The sequence below is a fragment of the Amphiprion ocellaris genome, chromosome 21 (genome assembly GCF_022539595.1).
Source record: "Amphiprion ocellaris isolate individual 3 ecotype Okinawa chromosome 21, ASM2253959v1, whole genome shotgun sequence".
In the NCBI taxonomy this organism is placed as follows: Eukaryota; Metazoa; Chordata; class Actinopteri; family Pomacentridae; genus Amphiprion; species Amphiprion ocellaris.
This window is the reverse complement of record NC_072786.1, coordinates 5,182,009-5,201,505: the sequence shown is the minus strand read 5'-3', so window position 1 is coordinate 5,201,505 and position 19,497 is coordinate 5,182,009. Positions and strand designations below refer to the sequence as shown.

Below are 19,497 nucleotides of genomic sequence, written 5' to 3'. Positions count from 1 at the left end.
AGTTACTCATCTGATTCCCGGCACTAAACACCACAGGAATGACAGGACATGTCTATGTACAATAAATGGACTGGAAAATTGAAGCAAGGTGGAACTTTTTATCAGTGTTTTTGGTTTTTTTTTGTTGTCACGGTGCTCTGTAATTAGCCTCTGGCTGATAGGCTTGTGTAGCTGTTAGGATTCACCTAAGGCACCACTTGATAACAACTGGATAGAAACACACTGCTAACACGGACTAACTAGGAGCATTTTCACTCTAAAAATGGATTTTTCAAAGAGCAAGTTAAAGATCTCTGATTCCACAGGTTCTTTAAATGTGTAGAAGAAATAAAGTTACCGGCAAGTGGGTCAATATATAATTATGGGACTTTTTGTATCATAGCTGACATTTTTGCTGTTTTCAGGTCTAAAATCAACATGGCCACCTATAACCAAACACCACATGGTATTTTTACAGATTCTTCTAAATATTATATATACAATTGAGGAAAATTGAAAGTTATTTCTAAAGATATTGTAGTAAACCTGTTGACATGCCATAAATCCACACTTGACTCACACACTACTTTATATTAAATAACTCAGAAAGCCTTGGAGTCTGGTCAGTCTTTTCTTCAGGAGGAAATGACATCATGTGGAGCAGGTCATGTGATCTGGAATTAACATACTTCCTGAGAGGTGTTTTTGTAATGGGGAACTTAGTTGAAAGTGATACAATTTGTTATTTTCCATATAAAATTTGATATATTGCTAAAAAGAAATATCTGCCATGATTATCTCAACTTAAAAAGAACAGAATCGAAACAATTTTTTGAATAATCTCGTTTTATTTTTGTTGAGCTAATTAGAAGGTTGTTGTAAAGACATGATCATAATGAACATAAAAAAAACATAAATTTTTTTATATTTGACTTTCCTCGCCCAATAAGATTGTAATTCTTTTAACTAACTGCAATTAAGTCAGAGAGCTTTCCAAATGCTTATGAGGTGCAGAACAGAATAGTCTAACTATGCAACACCTGAAACCAGAGGTCTTCCTACTACAATTAGAAGCTGCAGCTCAGGAATGGCAACACTCTCAACAGACAACTGAAGTGCGGCAGCATGTGCTTGAACTTTCTACGAAGTTTAATGCAAACCATCTGAGCAATAATTAGTGCGTAAATCAACAAGAGTGAACATGACAAACTACTTAAGTTGTTTTAATAGCAGGCAATGTTGTATATGTACTTGATTTATTTATAATTATTCATTTACAAAACAGTGCAACATATTCTGTTATCTTCTTGTAAAATGACTCAAACATGCATGAAAGTCATTGGTATTCATGACTTTTGAAGAACTGATCAATATTGTGATGCATGTAACGGCTTTGTTTACATTACAGTGAAAATAGACTTGCATCAATCTGCAGGAATCGAACTCCGACATAAGCGGAGGATCCCCTGTACGTTGATTAATGGGCAGTTTAAACAACCACTTAAAGTTTCAGTTTGCTCAAATAAAAATTAACTACAACATTAGTGACAATATTAACCAGCCACACTTTGTTTATCCTAAAATGCAGCCTTTGTGATTCGCTAATTGCATTTTGTCTAAATTTCGATTTGAAATTGATTCATTGTTCAGCCTTTATAATAAAAAAAGTCTGTGGAAAACATCCCTGTTGGCAAAGACACTCAGCGAAGGTCGACATCTTAAGATTCGGTAACGTGCATCCTAATCCTGTCTCAAGTGAATTTAGCATAAAATCACACAAATGCCTTCATGTACTCCAAATAAAGCTAACTGTAGAGCTCATACCATGGTGGTGAATGTAAATGAATGTGGTATGTCACAGAAAATGTGCTCCTGCTGTAGTTCTCCCATTAGTTTCAACTATCTTTCTGACTGTTCTTCCCTGTTTCCCTTCCCAGTTTTCAAGGAAAATGGTTCAAATGTCAGACATTTTTTATAGGTATTTTTATTTCTGTTTTTACAGACTTTTGTCACAACAAAGTCAGCAAGAGCGTCTTTTTTTTGTCCATTACATTGTAGTAATTCATTTGAAAGCAACCAAAAGAGGACAGTGACCATTTCATAACATAAAAGCAGAGGCAGTTTTGACATGCAGCAAAACAGGCAGGGCTTCTAACCAAATCCAAGGCAAGGGGAATACTAAGAGCCCCCACCATCACGTTTCACCTCTAACCCCTATTTACCCATCATTCACAAACACTAGAGCCCATCAGTTACAAAATACACAGAGAAGCTGCAACGAAAAAGGAATTTTTGCTTCGAAATCTCACTCCAGGGGCGACGAAATCAACAAATTTCTAAAATTCCTAATTCTATTATTATGTGTGGTTAACATTGCTTCCAAAGGGATTCAATAACAGATTTTTTAAAATTGCAACATTCAAGTCTTTCTAGTTAGCCAGCATGGTGATTGGTCAAAGAGTACAGAATGCTTCGTGTGCATTAATAATGTAAAATTTGTCAAAAAACACCATTTGATATGTAAGTGATTCAGGGCCAAGTAGAAAAGGAACCTCTGGACCTCTCTCACCCAACACCTTTTTTCAAGAATTTCAAGATTGGATTTGAGGGACAGTTTGGTCTATTAAAGAAGAAATAAAGGTAGAGGAGGAGGCCACATATAATGAAGAAGTTAATAAAATGAAACTTTACAACCGTTCTTTTCAGTCTATCTAGTATAGGACAGTGCAGTTACTGGTCATGAGATTAAGCACTGGCCATACAATACTTATATTGAAGTTGTAAAAATATTAACACACTACTGATCTATTACCACTTGATTTCTGTAGAGTTTGAAGAGACAACTGCAAAAGAGAGATGTATATTTAAGTGCTAAGCATTGCCATTTATTGTATTACAGTCTGTTTTCTAGTCTGAGCAGTGTTTTAGGTTCCAGGTACAAGAGCACTCCCCCAGTGTTTGGTCCCTAAGGGAGACATAATTGAGAAGTCCTTCTGTTAAATGGCTACAAACAGAGGCCAAAAAGAAGAGAAAAATCCTATCCCAAAAACTTGGGGAAAAGAAAAAAAAAAAAGGTAAAGGAAAATCACCAGACAGACAAAATGAACCTTTAACAAACAGACAAAAGCAGTGTTAAGACAGAGGTTGATCGGGGTAAAAGGGGTGAGTCCATCTTCTGTCAGGGGACCACTGCATCCATCTGTGTGCCCGTTCACCCACCTGTCCAGCCACCTCCCACACCGTGGTGTCTCACTTGAGCAGAGCCCTTATGGGATCACTCTGGGCAGCTTCCAAGGCAGTAACGTCATTCGGTCCTTTCAGGTCTTTGTCAGCTCCCTGTGGAGGAGAGGGGACATGAATATTAAATATGCATCAAGTTCTACCCACATCTGGTCAGGGGTTACAGAGAGGAGCAGAGACAGAAAACTATAGTCCTTTATGGAGAAATTATCATTGACAATTTGCATCAAAATATTTACAGTAGTAGGGGTCGACCAATAGGGCCGACACAGACGACCAAAATTTGGAACCATCTGCTGTGAGAAGGAAAATCTTGGTATGGAAATTGCTTGGGCTGGACCCGACTATCCAAATATTCGGTCGTTGTGGTGGTATCCCAATAGTAATTTTCAGATCCAAATACTCAAGTCCCGCCCACCGCTGCCACCGAGTAGCTGTTTTACTGTCATGAAGCATTGGTGTAACTCAGTCTTGTGGACTGCAGTGACCTCTGGGGTCAGCGATACTTTTAATTGACCAGTTGGCTGGCTGAATCACATGGATCAACCAACTCTGACGTCACGCTTCACTTCGCCCGTGTTTGTAAACAGAAGACAACATGCCGAATCGGAGATATTCATGCTAATGCTGTGGAACTCCAATGAACACCTTGAGAGGCATGATTAAAGTGCCAAGCGAGAGATGGAGCAGTATTTCACGGACTCTACTAGAGTCCAGTCTGGCCCACTTGGATTGTGGAAACAAAACTACGACCCCTATCCTAAACTGGCATTAACAGTCATACTGCCACTTCGACCCCTTCAGAGTGCATTTTCTCGAAGACTGGCTACATTGTGAACAAAACCAAATATTCGGATATTCGTCATTAACTGGGCCCGAATATCCAGAACCCAGAAATTGCTGTTTGGACCAGCCCTAAAATTTTTTGATAGCACAAATTACAACACAAAACCTAATTCAAATGCCTTTCTTTATGTTTTACATAAGTTTTATTAAAAGATAACTTCTTAGCTTTTATAAGCCGGGCTAATAATTGATTGACCCTACTTCCCAGTTACTATGAAGCTGTAGCACTCAAGTTGAAAGTAAAGTTTTTTTGAGTTTTACTAATACATTTTGTGCATAAGTTGCACCAGCTGTGAGGTTTCAAAACTAATCCTTCTTTGCAAACTACTTCTTCAGCACTCCAGACTTCCACAAGGGCCGGGAACAATAAAAAGCCAAAGTGAAATCAGAACTTCAGGGTCTGTTCCACAAGTAGGAAAACTTCGATGAAAGGTACTAAAAATGCAGCCTTCTTCCATAAACCAAATTAACAAAATGTTACGACATTGGTTGACACAATGGACGTGGAAGAAACCATGCTGTGACGGAACAAGTACCTGCACTGCTGCTCTGGGGAACTGTCATGGGAGCTGCAGTTTTTTTGTTATGCTAATAAATTCATTTTGCAGGCAATTGTAGAACATGAAAGTCAGATCCTAGAAACATGCTGCACTTTTTCAGAGAGACACATGAAAGAACTCACTGAGATCTATTGCAAAAGTTGAAGAGAGTGGAACTTAAAAAGGCTAGGTGGAAGCTGACAGTCAGGGTATTTTGCTTAGACTTGCCCCTAGTTGCCTCTGGTCTAAATGTGCTAGTATGACTGTATTAATCAGTGGATGGTGACAGAAAGTGCTTGGAAAGTAAACCTGCAAAGTGTTGGCTCTCTGTGGTAAATACTTTGGCCGTTTCTTGTCTGTATCGCTTCCTACAAGTGTCTGGCCTGTGGCAAAACAGCTAAACTTCACTTATTTTTCCCAACTCAGTCACTGAGGACTTGCCTGTCAGCTTGTCTTTATGCAGACAGCACATGCGAAACAAAGTCGCCGACACAGAGGCACAAATCTATTTGAACTCAGGCGGATAACAGAATCAATGTGAAAGAGATGGGAGTGGATGGAAATCATTTGGATTACAGAGGACAAAAAACAGTTGGAAAAAAAAAGTGAGAGAATGAGACCTGGCAACGTGTTGAATGCACATGTAATGACAACAGATTTAATGGGCGATGGAGGAGTGGAGGGGTATGCAGTGCAGAGACGTCCCTTTGTTTGGTCTGCCAGCTTTAGCCTCTTAGCAAAGGGCTTACAGAACCAAGGCAGAGAGAGTCTATTGTTGCGTGGAGAAGCAGGGCATCAAAAACAATGTGACCCAGTTCAAGTGCCCGGCAATGTGAGGATAGTTGTCTGGGTGCAAATTCCATGCCGCAGGAGCAGCAGAGCGTATCCTGACCAAGTGAGATTTACCCGAGCCGAGTGGGTAACCTGTCAGATCTACATCTCTAATTGGGAAGGAGATGAAAGACAAAGTAGGAGAGAGTTTTGTCAATTCATAACATGCTTCATCTGTCAACACTCTAGTTACGTTAGCAGCTGTTATGCAACACTAGAACAACTAGACAATTTTATAGAGGATGCCACCACGCTTGTTAGTAAATGATTACAATGCTTCCACCCTGTTAACCTGCCATCTTCCTTCTCGTGTGTTTGTTGGTGGTGTGGGAGTAAGGTGGTCGTCCTATTGGACAGTCCCCCTTGTTAAAAAATAACAAATCAACTGCTGACTTGAACTATGATAACTCTGTTGAGCTCAAGCCCCACAGTGGCACTTATATTTTTTGTGGATAATAAACAACAATGCATTTTAGATACTTTAAAGAACATTATTACAATTTGGGAAATAGGATCTTATGGCTTGGTCACCTTAGGGAAATGCCCTAGCTTGATATCACTCCCATGTATGAATGCCAAAAAAAAAGAAGATGCTAGTTGTTCACTAACTTAGCTTAGCTAGGACTGGAAAACTGGAAGTGGGCAAAGAGTAGTAACCTTACTCTATAAAAAAGCTTAAAAAAAAAAAAAAAAAAAAAGACCATCTAAAGCTCACTTAGTAACAAACTATTGTGTTCATTCAGAGTTTTTTGGCATCTTTTGCTCCTGTTGCATTTTTATTTATCTTTTTTTTTTTTAGTTAATCACGTAAATGCAAATTATTTGCGGCACATTTACAAATGAGAGATGTAGAGTCATATTTTCATTAAAATATGATTTTAAGTTTTGGTTAATATTTCTCAAACGGCACTTGACAACTAACTGGGCCAATATAAAATTGAGAGACTTTTGAAGTCCATGGGATATATCTTGCATACATTTTTATTAAAAGTAATAAAACTAATTTTTTTAATGTTCATTATGATCATGTCTTTGCAAATTCCATAATTATTTATTATGGAAATAATCACTTATTAATAACCAAATACCAAATACCAGCCAAATTGAGTAACAACCACCTTCTAATTAGCTAAACAGTAATAAAATGAGCTTGTTCAAAATTTTTTTTTGATTGTGTTCTTTTTATTGAGATAATCAAGACAGATATATCTCTTTTGGCAATATATCAAATTTCACATGGAAAATAACAAATTATATCTGTGTCTGAGAAATCACTTTCAACTAAGTTCCTCATTACAAAAACAGCTCTCAAGAAAGTGTGTTGATTCCAGATCACATGACCTGCTCCATATGATGTCATTTCCTCCTGAAGAAAAGACTGGCAAGCCTCCAAAGCTTTTTAATAATAAAGTAGTGGATTTATCACATGCCAACAGCGTTACTACAATTTCTTTATACATAACTTTAAATTTCAATTTCACTCAGTTGTATATATAATATTTAGAAGAATCTTTATCTAAAAATGCCATGTGGTGTTTGGTTATAGGTGGCCATGTTGATTTTAGGCCTGAAAACTGCAAAAAATGTCAATTATGATAACTGTCAACTGTGTTGTAAAAAGTCCCACAATTATATACTGACCCAATTATTTTTGCATTTTTACAGTTCCCGACTTTAATATCAAGTATAAACTTCAGACGGTTAATATGCACAAAAAAAACAAACTTGAGACTCAGAACTTTCTGCAACCACTTCTATGGGTCCAACATCAGCTTTTCAATAATGTCTGAATAAACATACAGTTTTTAGAAAGATTTCTGCTAGAGCATCTAGAAATCTCAACTGATGCTACAGTGCAGCATGGATTCAAATATGAGGTGAAATATAAGGTTCAGTTGTGGAGGCTTTGGTGTCCAGGTTTTCAAATGTCAAAAAGAAAAGCAAAAGGTCATCCACCCATTATTTTATTTGCAGACACACAGAGGATTCCTTCAGTGTAATTTATCTTGTCAGAGACAGGACAGATCCTGGGGAAACCAGGATTGTTCTGCTCTGATAATGCGTTAATGTTCTTCTTATATGAACTGTTACTTTGTCCACCTGTAAAAAAAACACGAATCAAGTGTTTGTTGTGGGAATAAACCTTTCCAACCGCTGTGCACTCATTTATATAAGGCTCCTGGTAAGCAATCATTGTACTCTCCACCCCGGTGATTTCAGTGGGTAAAGGGGAGGATGGGAAGATAGGAGGAAGCTCTGTTTCTCCATCCACTTTTCTACAACTCAGGGGAAGTCATTAGTAGCTGCTTCAAGACCATATCTAGTAACCGACTCTACAGACCTCATTTAGATGGCAGAAAACAGTATTGCACCTTGAGTTTAACAATTTCACCATCAACACTACACTTGCTTGGGAACAAACAAAGTTGCGCATTTGTTAAATCCAACTATATACCTCTACACCACCATATTGGAGGCATAACAATGTCATGATGAGCATTCACTTCTAGTATCCCAAAACGGCAGTGTGCAACAGATTTTTACTTCATATGTGATTTCATGGTAGAGCTCCAATAATAGCTCTGGCCTACCTTCTTCCACCATTAATGCCTCTCTGGGTACACCATGCCATCCCCAATGGCCAACCAGCTCAGTGGCACACTCCTGACACCACTTACACTAATGAGCTTTCCTCAACTTGAATAATGACCCCTCATGAACACCTCACTGTCCAAACATTATCCAATCAAAGAGGAGCTGGTGGCCAAGTGAGACACAGCCTAATGAATAAGAATAGACTCCCAGAGTGTCTCCGGTCAAACTGAGATGCATCATCATCATCCTGGGTTATGGAGCCATACAAAGTAGCTCAGGGTCAGTAACATAATGCCACCGACCCGCCAAAGTGTCCATTAAGTTTTCATTATGTCACCAGTAAATGGAATTGAAAGGCCTCCCAAGCATAAGTCTTCAAATATTGGGCAAGAGCTTCACTCAGCCTAATTTGAAATGCAATGCTGACATCAGACTATTGACCTCTTGGCAACAGTCTAACATTACTATCCTGTAAGAAGACAAATTTTATAACAGACAGTGAAAAGAGGAAGATCAATATCTGTGTTAAGAGCAGGTTGTGTCAGCTCGCCCTTAGATTTAATACATGTGTTTGGTATAGGTTAAGGAGCTCTGGAAAACCTCTGTGAAAAAGACTGGATGAAATGGATGAGGGAGAATCATTTTTAGGTTGACTGGAGTTTTCAAGGCCATGTTTTCTTTACTATTTAAAAAAAAGGTAAAGTCTTGACCGTATCTGTTACATATGAATAAGTAGTGGGTCAATCTATAGATTATTTGGAGAGAGGAATTTGTTTATTGGCAAGAATAATACAAACCATATCCTGTTGGATTTACTCGTTTTATATGTTCATGATAAATTCATAATAGCAGTTCATTTTATTAGAGATAAGGGCTGCAATCAATGACTTTTTTTCCATTCTCAATTGATCTACAAATAAATTTCTCAACTTAATCGATTAAACGCTTTGTTTACAGACCATTTAAGAGTTTTAAGAGCATAACAATTAATTGGAGTTCTTCGTGACATTATGAAATGTCTTGTTTTGTGCGACCAACAGTCCAAAACCCTAAGATACCAGGGGAGCAACAAATGTTAAATGTCAACAAAAACTGGTGACCAAATAAACTGCCAACAAATTTAACTGCTGATTACTTGGTGCCATTATTGTGTGTGTTTGTTTTTTGCGCGGACTCAATGTTCTGACGTAAAGGCATTACTGCTTACTAGAGTGAAGTGTGTCTACAAAATATAAAATGGGCTCCTGCCACTGTACTGCCATCATCTCTACCTGCTAGGCCCAAGTTGACCGCCGCTGGACCTAAACCAAAGAAAAGATTTAAACTAGACTTACAGTGAGGCAGTAAAGCTGGAAACAGGTAAAATGGTGGAAAAGCTCAGCCGCAAATCAACATTCTTGGCTCCACTGAGTCAAAAACATCAACAAAGCCTCAGTTTAACAGTCCTTTGTCCTTCTGTGGTATTTACGTTTAAAACTGCGGTCTTCTCGCAAAATATGGAGCGTACCTTCATGTGCTGTTTTTCCTGCTCATAGAAAAGACCGCATGTAGAAACAACATCACTCCATTTCATCTGGGACACATTAAAAACGCCCTAGTTTAACTCTTTTCAAAATAATTTTTTGTAACACACCTGTCTGAGCAGCAGTTACCACGGCCTGTACTGGGGGGCGTTTAGGGAACATCGGTAAATTGTAGCGTTTATCGACAAGAAAATGTTCAGCAAGTGCCTGTACCAGGGAAAAAGTTAGTCTGGAGCCCTGGGAGCCAATAAACTATAAAGCTTGACCTACCGCCCCCCCAACGGCCCATTGTCTGACATTTGACCACAGTGGTGTCTGTCTTTAGCATCCCTCTCTGCCTGCCTGTTATTTAAGGGCCACATGATAGGTTCCTGTGCTCATGTTCCAGTCCCAGCCCCCGGGTTTAACAACTTTCCAACATAATATAATAAAGCTGGGTATTGAAAATTGCAGTGTTGTAGCTGCAATTCACATAAACACACGTATATGAATATTACAAAAAAATACCCAGCCAGCAACTTTACTGTTAGTTAACACATGCGTAAAAAATGCTAAATAAGAGACATTTATAATAGTCGATTGTTTCAATAATTGATAGATTATTTAACTGTCAACACAGTCAGAGTAGTTGCAGGCCTAAAAAATGCCTAGTCAGAACATTGCAAAGGTGGAACCAGAGAATTTCTGTTCAGAAAATGACTTGAATTCTAAACTATTTGCCTCTTAATTTTCTGCTGCTGTAACTACTCATTACAGCTCTATTAGCAACACACATGTAAATCTGACTAGGCGACTAGCCACTGTGGAGGAGTCTCAAGACAATCACTTGCAGTTATAAAACTTTTGTGTGGGAAGATGATGTCTACTGGCCTTTTTTCTTTGAAAAATCCTACTTTTAGATTCGAAGAAAAATAAAAGGCCCACTTCTATTTTATATCAAAGACACTCACACACAACTATAAGGAACCTTATGGGGTCACGTTTAGAGGACAAGATAATAACAGGAACTGACTTGACATAATAATACTGCACTTCTTCCAAGTCAATGGTCATGTACAGAGTTCCTCACAGAAGAAAAGGGTGTGTGTGTGTGTGTGTGTGTGTGTGTGTGTGTGTGTGTGTGTGTGTGTGTGTGTGTGTGTGTGTGTGTGTATTCATGTGTGTGTGGTTGTTTGTGACCTTTCATTGTTGACTTTAAATTAACTGGCTCGCCTCTGTGGACTGTAGTCAGCACTCTTGGCTAGGATCTTATGGCTTGGTCACCTTACGGGTTAAAATGGCCTTTCATAATTCATTACCAACAACAGCACACCACACAGTTAAGGGGGCAGGGGTCAGCTCCCATGATGCACTAGGGAACCAAACAATTTTCCTATGCCAACACAAAACTGTCCGACAGTTCAACAGTCACAATGCACTGCTCTCAGTGGGTTTCCTTTATCCAATGTAATGTGGTGGCTGTGGTGCAACAGGTACTTCCAGAAAGAGTGGCTATACAGCAGCACAGTGAATGGTGTGGCTCTGAGACAATCTCATCATCTCATAATTAGACACATGGCAAGTTTTCACAGCTGTCAGGGGTAGATATATTGAGATCTGGTCCCAGCGGTGACTGCTGACCTTTTGGAAGCATCTCAGAGTTAATCCTTAATGGTGCTTAGTAAAAATCAGTAGGGAGAGAAACAACCCATGGGTTCACTTAAATGTTTGCCTTCCATCAGATTCCCTGTCCAGATGAGCTTTGGCTGCCTGTCCTCCCTATTATGATACCAACACTTTTTAGGTCGACCCGAGAGGCTTTCATTTACAAAGCAGAGGTGGTACTTTCATTGCTGCCTACTTCAGATGCAGAAGAGCATCTGTCTTTCAGCAAGATGTGAAAATGTGACTGCTAGCAGGGAAATAAAGAAAACTCGCTACAGTCGATGATGACGTCTTTTTGCTTTTATAAGAAACAGTATGAAGGTCTTACACCCAAATCATTCACTGTGATGCGAAGGTGACATGTGACAAATGCGATATTGAAAACTCTTGTGGACGTTAAGTGCATCATCTAGTGATGCATTTTCGACCAAAACATCACTCCACACCTTTTCATCTGATAATGAAAGATATTACAGCTTTTAGACAATAACTGAAAGTGATATTCCTGAACCTATGATGAACACAAAACTTCAACCAACCAAATATTAGTTCTCTGTCAAGCAGATATATCAGTCAGAACAGTGTATCTGCCTGTGCTTGCCAACATTATGCAACTTTTTTAGTAAATAACTGACTGAGTTGTAAACCGCTATTTTTTCTTGTTGGCTGCTTCTGCCAGTTTATCTTTCAGCCAGGTGGCCAGCTGAGAGCAGTTGCCAGTTGCTGCATGACTCTGCTGGCTTGTTAATGCAACGGCCAGGGTATTTGGCTATGTTTACGAAATGGGGGATTAATACAGCTAATTGCCAACAGGAATTATGCTGGCATGGAGTACCACATAAGTGCTCTCTAACCTAACTCTCTATTGTTTACCATGCACAGATTATGGTCTCATCTTTTCAACTGTCTACTTCAAAATGCAGCTGAAACTGTGAACCTAATGAAAAGTCTGCCTGAATGGCACATATGCGATTGTATAGAGTACAAAGACTGATTTCCCGAATCGGTAGTGTGGCTTAGCTTGTGACAGCCCCCTCCCCACTTCGTATTACTTTCTCTTAACCAAGATGATGCTACTGTGTGGCTTTATTTACCCTGCCTCATTTAGCCTGGTTGGGACAGACAGCTGCTCGCTCACCCTCACATATCTATCTCTCTTTCTTATATACACGTATCATATTTTGGGGCAGCCTTTAACTGACGCCGTCTATATGTTCCATCAGCTAGGTTTCAAGCCCCAGAGTCAAAACTGCCCATCAATTTTTGTGACTGATGTGTATTTACAAAGCTAAGCTGTGCCCCTTGCTAAGCTCATATTCTTTGTATTTCTGTCCAACTGAGCTGGTCTTCCAAGTAAAACTAATGTATACAGGATCGTAGAGACAGTAAAGTCAGCTGGACTGTAAATGCGTACACTCAAAAGAAAACCCACCCAGTTGTTTTGGGGCTCCTGGCAAAACATATGAACGTGCTCTGTGTGCATTTGTGGGGATAAGCACTGGCCATTTAAATTATTCTTATCTAAAAACACAAAATAGACTACATCACCACATTTGGGAAACATCCTGTTCAAAGCCCATATAGCCTAGCATAAGATAAATATCATCAAAGAGCACTGGCTGACAAGTAAGTTACAATGCAAACAGGTGGGAAATATATACGCATATATGTAATAACATACCCTCATGTAACTGGAGGAGGACAGAAACCACAAGAGGCACTGAAAGATGTTTAGCAGTGCAAGATGTGGCAGGCTGAGGAAGAACTCTAAAATTTGCTTGGTAATTCTAGGAATGTGTCCAGCTAGTCTTGTGGAAGGACGGAATGAGTGCACAGGCAGAGTGTGTATGCACATAAGTAGCTAGACAGGCAGGTATCATCCAATTCTCTCATGCTGACTGAATGCTGTGACTAGACAGGCCTTTTACAGGCTTGTAAACTGCAACAGTTTAAACATTCTTTTCTGTGCTAAACACTTGATTTATTGCTAACTGTTGGGATGTAAAGAATTTTTCAACAAACACAAAAAAATGCTTCTGGAATACAATGTATACTTTAAATGTTATGGGTAATATGTATTATTTAAAAAGACAACACCAACTACTGGAACATATTGAATTTGTATGGCAGAGGACTGTGAGACAAAAAGAAAAGAAGCTGGTACTGAATCACAAGTAGCTATTGTGGCTGCCGACTGGATGACAATTATTGTCCAGAGTGCCATCAATTCTCCTGCAGACAGCCTAATTTGGACTATGGTGAAACAGAGCTACGGCAGCATCTGTCATTTATTTATGCATGTCTGCCATGCATGTACTTCCGAGTCAAACATTCAGGTACGATGTGCAAGAAAAAGGCCCTGACTTGACCTCCACTTGCAAATGAGGCTTTCATTTTGATTGTGATGGAACTGCACAAAATCTGTTTTCTATGGCTGGATGACGCTGGATGGGTTGGACATTTATTATGGTATGCTTGTTATTCAGTTGTAGTGTTTCAGTCAATGCCAGCTGTGCCTGACTCAGTACTGTCTCTCTCCTCACAGCTGTGACTAGATACGCACATGGCGGCATGCATCTGTTTAACTGAGGTAGCGTTTAAGATAGTTCCAGAGCAAAACACCTGAGGGATGCTGAGGTGGAAGGATGGAGCAGAGATTTAGAAGAGGCAAAGGACTGCGCACCTGTGAATGAAATGGCTTAAAAACACAGAAAAAAAATACAAGCGAACAGCAGCAATGCTGTGCGATGTTCTATGAACATTCCAGCACAGCCTCACAGGGCCGTGTTAAAGGGCCTTTTGTCTAATGAGTTACCTCATCAGCACTCATGGCTCACATGGAACCTCTGACACATCAACATGCACTGATGGGTGAAAGACACCAGGGCACTTATGTGTGTAGATGCATGTATATACATGCATGAATACATGCTCAAATCAGAATACCAACCTTTTCTAGCAGGACCTTAACACAAGAGAGATGATCTTCAAAACAGGCTGAGATCAGTGGAGTGAGCCCATGTTTGTCTGGAGCCTGTAGAGGAAAAGGATGGAAAAGGCATGAGTGCTAGACAGCAACAAACCGGAGAAAGATATATAAAAATTTGGAGAAAAGCTTCCTATATCAGAAGATCATAGGCATTGGCCAAATCCTTCACAGGGGCATATCCTTCTTTTATCAAAAACAAATGAGAAAAAAAGAACTTCTCCAAGAGAGAAAGAGGTTTTACTTCTCCTTCATCATGCCCAGAAATTAAGAAAAGGTAGTGCACTTCGACATTATGTTTATCCCCCCAAGTTTCAGTAGCTGAGCTTGTTATCAGGGGAAACAGAGAATTGCACAAACATTTTTCGGCTTGGGAGGCAAAACTAAAACTTCAAGTTCATACAACTTTAAAGGTCCAATATTGTGCCTCTTTTCAGCAAATAATTAAAGTTTAATGTGTCTCAGTTTTCAGCTCAAAATACTGCAAAGGACTGGTCTTATTTTGAAACTCAATGTTTATTGTGGTACCACACAATACAATAAAAACTGACTTCCACCATATGGGACCTTTAAATCACTGTTTTAGTGGAGTCCAGTTCAGTGGATGCTATGATTGGGATTTGCTGAGTCCAAGCTTATGCAAGGGGTAAGATGCACCTTGCAGACGTGGGGGCTTCGATTTTTAAGACGCACCCTATAAACTCTCAATAAAAAGTTGGTTTCACATATACTCTGTGGCTCCATGCCCAGAGTTCAATGATTCATGTCACTCTACACATACAGTCCTGCAAGTTACTCAACAGGCATATGATACCTTTAGAAAGAGTTTGGAACCACCAGAAGAAACTCCTGAAGGTCAGGGACTAATCCAGTTAAACATGAGAACTAACCGATTAAGACGACTCTTTAATAAGAATGGCCAATGGCTAAAACCACACAGGGTAAACTTGTTTTAACAGTCAAGCGGATTTTGTTCAAACAAACTGATAACCCTTGTGTGAAATTGTGCAGTTTGACAATAGATTTGGATTATGAGGGGAAGCAGACACAGGGACTGTTAGATTTTATGGACAGTAGGCAAATGAAAGCAAAATAAATGTGAAGTGAGATGGTCGTTGCTCTTACGTTGACATCTGCTCCGACAGAAATGAGGTACTCCAGCACATCTGCTTGACCGAAGTCTGCAGCATAATGCAGAGGCTTCCTCCCACCTTCCAGGGTCCGGTTTGCTTCTTCAGCCTGGAATCAAGAAAAAGCTCTCATTAACTTGCTGAAAAATATAAACCCAGCACTGTCACAAGCGAACAAAAGGCACTAAAGGATGATCAGAAACCACACTTTTACTTGTCATGGAATCTCACTGTTGATACAAGCTAACAATGAAATTAAGTGAAAAGAATGCACCATCCTACCCCTTCATTTTCCTGCTACATTTTCAGAGAGAAAGGACAGGCACACAAATCACCCTCTCTCGTTCCATAACCACACTAAGCACACACAGCCAAGTGTGTGGCAGGTGGCCCTCCAGTGACAATATCTAATGAAAGACAAATCAATCACAGCTGTGGCTGTCAGTTCCAACTTTTCTCAAAAGTGTGCATGATTACCTAATTGTCTGCAGAAAGATGAAGGCAAGTGAAGCTGAAAGCGTCCCATGTAAGAGGCCCTCGAAGGTAGATAAATATCTTGTTACACAAGACGTTCATATTAAAACATCTGAGCTGGGGATGACGGAGCTAACCTGGCTATCTGGTTTTCTTGGAGCAACTAAGAGCAAATTTAATAAAGTTGAGATTCCAATAAAAAGAAGGAAAGGGCAAATACCAGTAAGGGATAATGTCAATGTTAATATAATATTGATATGAGCTTGAATATGACCTGGGATTCTGGTTATAATAAGGTTATGATATAGTGTCCTTTCTTGGTTCAAGTTTATGCATTCTAGTTTAATGACACATATTTCCAACCCTATCTATAGGTGGCATTACAGTGCAGGGATTTGACCAAGATTCTTTCAGCTGTTCTGTTTCCATTACACTGTAGGATCAAACAGCTTCAACCACGTCAACTCCAAAATAATGACAAATATCCGTAGTCGCAAGTCCAGCTCTATGAGCACACAAAAAGCAAAGCAAAGGTGGCCCAGTTGTTAGCCTAAATGATGAAATTTTATATCATGTATGCCGTTGTTATAGGGGAGAACTGAACTCAACAAGGACCTTAAGAGGGAAGAAAAAACAACCACATTTGCTGTCCTCTCCAAGTTTGCCCAATCAGTGCCATCTTCTTCAAGTTGAACCAATTACCATTAGCCTTGCACAGCAGTTTTTCAAGGTTGCTCAAAAGTAAGTGCCATAGAAGAGGCTCTAGAGGGACTGTTCTTGAGGCTGGAACATGTACAAACAGACATTGTGGATGCTGCCAGTGAAATTGCAATTGGACACCTGAGTGGAACCACCAATAATGTTATTAATTACAGTTGTGCTTTCCCTACTGTGACAAGCAAAATTTTAAGTATTTCTTTCTCACTGTAGAAAATGGATAAAGTACCACAGTTGTTTATCCCCAGACTTGTGTAAGGAAATGAAATGCCTATGAGTTACAATAAGACTACCAGAAATTGGAACAATCTCCTTGTGGGTGGAAAAGTCATCCATTTAGTGTTGCTCAAAAACCAGCAACTGTAACAATGACTTTGGACTAATCTTTTGCAATGGTTTTGTATTATCCAGACAGACCCAAACTTTTCCTGAGTCTGTGACTCCAGCTTCATCTAACATGCAAGTGGATCTTGCACCTGGACATCCTGTTGTGAATCTTTTTGCCCTTTCATTCATAAGATATACACAACACTGCTGACTTCATCCATTTAGTAAAATGAGAGCATTCTGTCATTAAGATTTTATGATTTAACTACAGCGAATAAATTGTCTCGCTTTGGAGATGTTCATATGGATCCTCCCTCACACAAACATCTGGAAGCAACATGCTAAACTTCTGATTCAGTTGCAATTTAGTGAAAAGCTGCTTTATATTCGTCGTTGGTGAGTCTCATGAATGTCACCAACAGACTCCATCTGAATTTGACTTAAGATTTACCTTTAGAGATTTTAGTTTGTACTAGATATGAAATTGCAAAGAAGAGTTAATTAGAAAAGTATTTTGTAATTTTAGCATGCCTTCAGCATTCTCTGTGATGGTTGTAGGACCAATATTGATTGCTGGATAACTTCTTCACCAAATCAATTCACACAAATGTACTATCATTTGAGATGATGGCATGTCACTTGTGTGTGCCTGTCTGTCAATGTGATGGCATACAGTTCAAACTTATGCTGTGTTGAAAGCTTCACAAAAACATTACTGGGTGCGACTTAGTCAGATTAAAGTCACGCTTTTGTGGGACAGTGACCAGTGTGTTCCTGGAGACATGAAGCCAACACATTCAGAGGCTGTGAGAAAACGGAAACAAATGGGTGTCTGAAAGAGGTTTTACATGCTACATTTAAATAGGTGTAAAAACAGACACATCAAGGGGGAAGTGAAGAGTGGATTACAAATAAATAGACAGTTCTTTATAGAAAGGCCTTTCACATACTTAAAAGCTTAAATTGGGCTACATGGACCAAATTATGTTGGATTTTGGTTAGTAAACCTAACCCAAAAAATCAGTGACCTTCATTCGCAGTGTAAACGTATGTTATAATATAGTACTAAAAGTAACACAGCTGAGTGAGATTCAAATATGCAGGTCAAACTATGCAGAAACTACACAACTATAAAGCCAATACTAAATCAATGTTTGCAGTCGTGCAAAGTTGCAGTGTTTTAGAAACCACATGTTCTGCTCTTTCAGAAACAAGAGCACATGCTGTTAATCTTTTGTAGAGCAGCAACATACACTCAGCTCTGTGATAAAAGCTGTTTTCAGGCAAAGATTTAGCCATCTGTCAAAAAGATTATTCTGGCTGTTAGTTAGGAAGGTACTGCTGGGTTTGCTGTAACCGAGCTTCTATCTCCTAGGCTACAGCTAAGACCCCCGCCCACCAATGCTGGCTAGACGGTGCTGGATCCAGGGCCCGTCTGCTGGGTTAGCCTGCTAGCAGTTAGCCAAAGCACGATACCGGTGAACCATTTTAAGGACTGAAATAAGCATTCTCTGGTAGCCTTTGTGTTGTATTGAAACAACAGGGCGCTGCCGGTAGCGAGATTAAAATAGGCATAGCTGTGACCCGTCCACACCACGTACCAATTGATGCTATTGTTGGTTAGCTTACCAACAGGTTGCTTTCAGTACTAATAATAGTGGCAGCTAGCCGAGCTGAACATGACCCAGAAACACGGCAAAATCCACCTAGTTTATAGCAAAAGGCAAAAAATTAACATTATAAAGCTGTAGCTGAGACAGCTAGCCAAAAAATGGCTCGCTACCTGTTCTTAGTGTCAGAATAGCAGTGTCTGAACGTCGCTAACTATGCTAACTTAGCATGCATACTCCTTCTACAAGTCTATTTTAAAGTGTCTTTGGCCGTCTTTAATATGCTCCGAAACAAATTCAAGCTTTAATGTCCATGGATTAGAGTTAACGTTAACACAAGCTCCAATTCTGAATTACCTAACTACACATTGCCCAACTCATGCTGCCGCTAGCTATCTAGCTAGCAGGTCCACCGACTTCGTTATGTTAGCCAAGCTGCCACCTGTCAGAAATTTGTTGCTTTATAGTCAGTCAAATAAGAGCCAACTTACCGTCACCAGTTTGGCTTTGACCTCGTCCAGGTCCCCGGTCTTCAATGCCCACATCAATTCTTTATCTCCCATCTTCCTGTGTCTGCTCCGGTGTTGCTCCTTCCCTGTTGTGCTGCAGGGTAGTTCACAAGTTAAATGCTAGTGCGGTAAAAGTTAGCTAGCTGGGAAACTCTTCGTCGGACAACTCGACAGACCACGGAGCCGTTTTAATGCTCAAAATAGCAATTTTTTTGTTCAAATAGGCGACTCGCCGAGGAGTGGCAGGTAAAAGATGGTTCAAGAGAAGTTCTAAAAGGCAAAGTAGCAGGCTGGGATCCGCCTTTCTGTGAGCCACAAATGTTTCCGACACAGTTACCCGGAACTTAATATTTAACGGCAAGTTTGATGTTGCGTTCAGGTACCAGTGTTGAAGGAGTGACTAGGAAGTTCTCTCTATTTCTGATTGGGGGAAAAAACAACACATCTCAAGATCTAATGTGTTAAATAGGACACTGAAAAGGTTACAGAAGAAATAGATTCTTGAAACATTTGCAATTAATAATTAATGAGTAAAAAAAAAAAACAA

The 19,497-nt window shown here is 39.6% G+C and overlaps 1 protein-coding gene across 1 annotated transcript; it reads right to left on the bottom strand.

Annotated features, from left to right (window-relative positions):
* Window positions 1-1,983: 1,983 nt before the first annotated feature.
* mtpn (myotrophin) lies at window positions 1,984-19,281 on the bottom strand. Its single transcript, XM_023265845.3, has 4 exons — window positions 18,933-19,281; window positions 15,309-15,422; window positions 14,148-14,231; window positions 1,984-3,315 (listed from the first exon to the last, which is right to left on the bottom strand). Exons 1-4 carry the CDS (start codon window positions 19,002-19,004, stop codon window positions 3,229-3,231), a joined length of 357 nt encoding a protein of 118 aa, XP_023121613.2. The 5' UTR covers window positions 19,005-19,281; the 3' UTR covers window positions 1,984-3,228.
* Window positions 19,282-19,497: the final 216 nt, after the last annotated feature.

Bases quoted from the DNA above. Each gene is read 5' to 3' on its own strand.
- mtpn (XM_023265845.3), bottom strand. From the start codon at position 19,004: ATGGGAGATAAAGAATTGATGTGGGCATTGAAGACCGGGGACCTGGAC. The intron at 15,423-18,932 runs GTAAGTTGGCTC...TCTTGATTCCAG, and splicing joins TCAAAGCCAAACTGGTGACG to GCTGAAGAAGCAAACCGGAC. The intron at 14,232-15,308 runs GTAAGAGCAACG...TTTCCTCTACAG, and splicing joins CTGTCGGAGCAGATGTCAAC to GCTCCAGACAAACATGGGCT.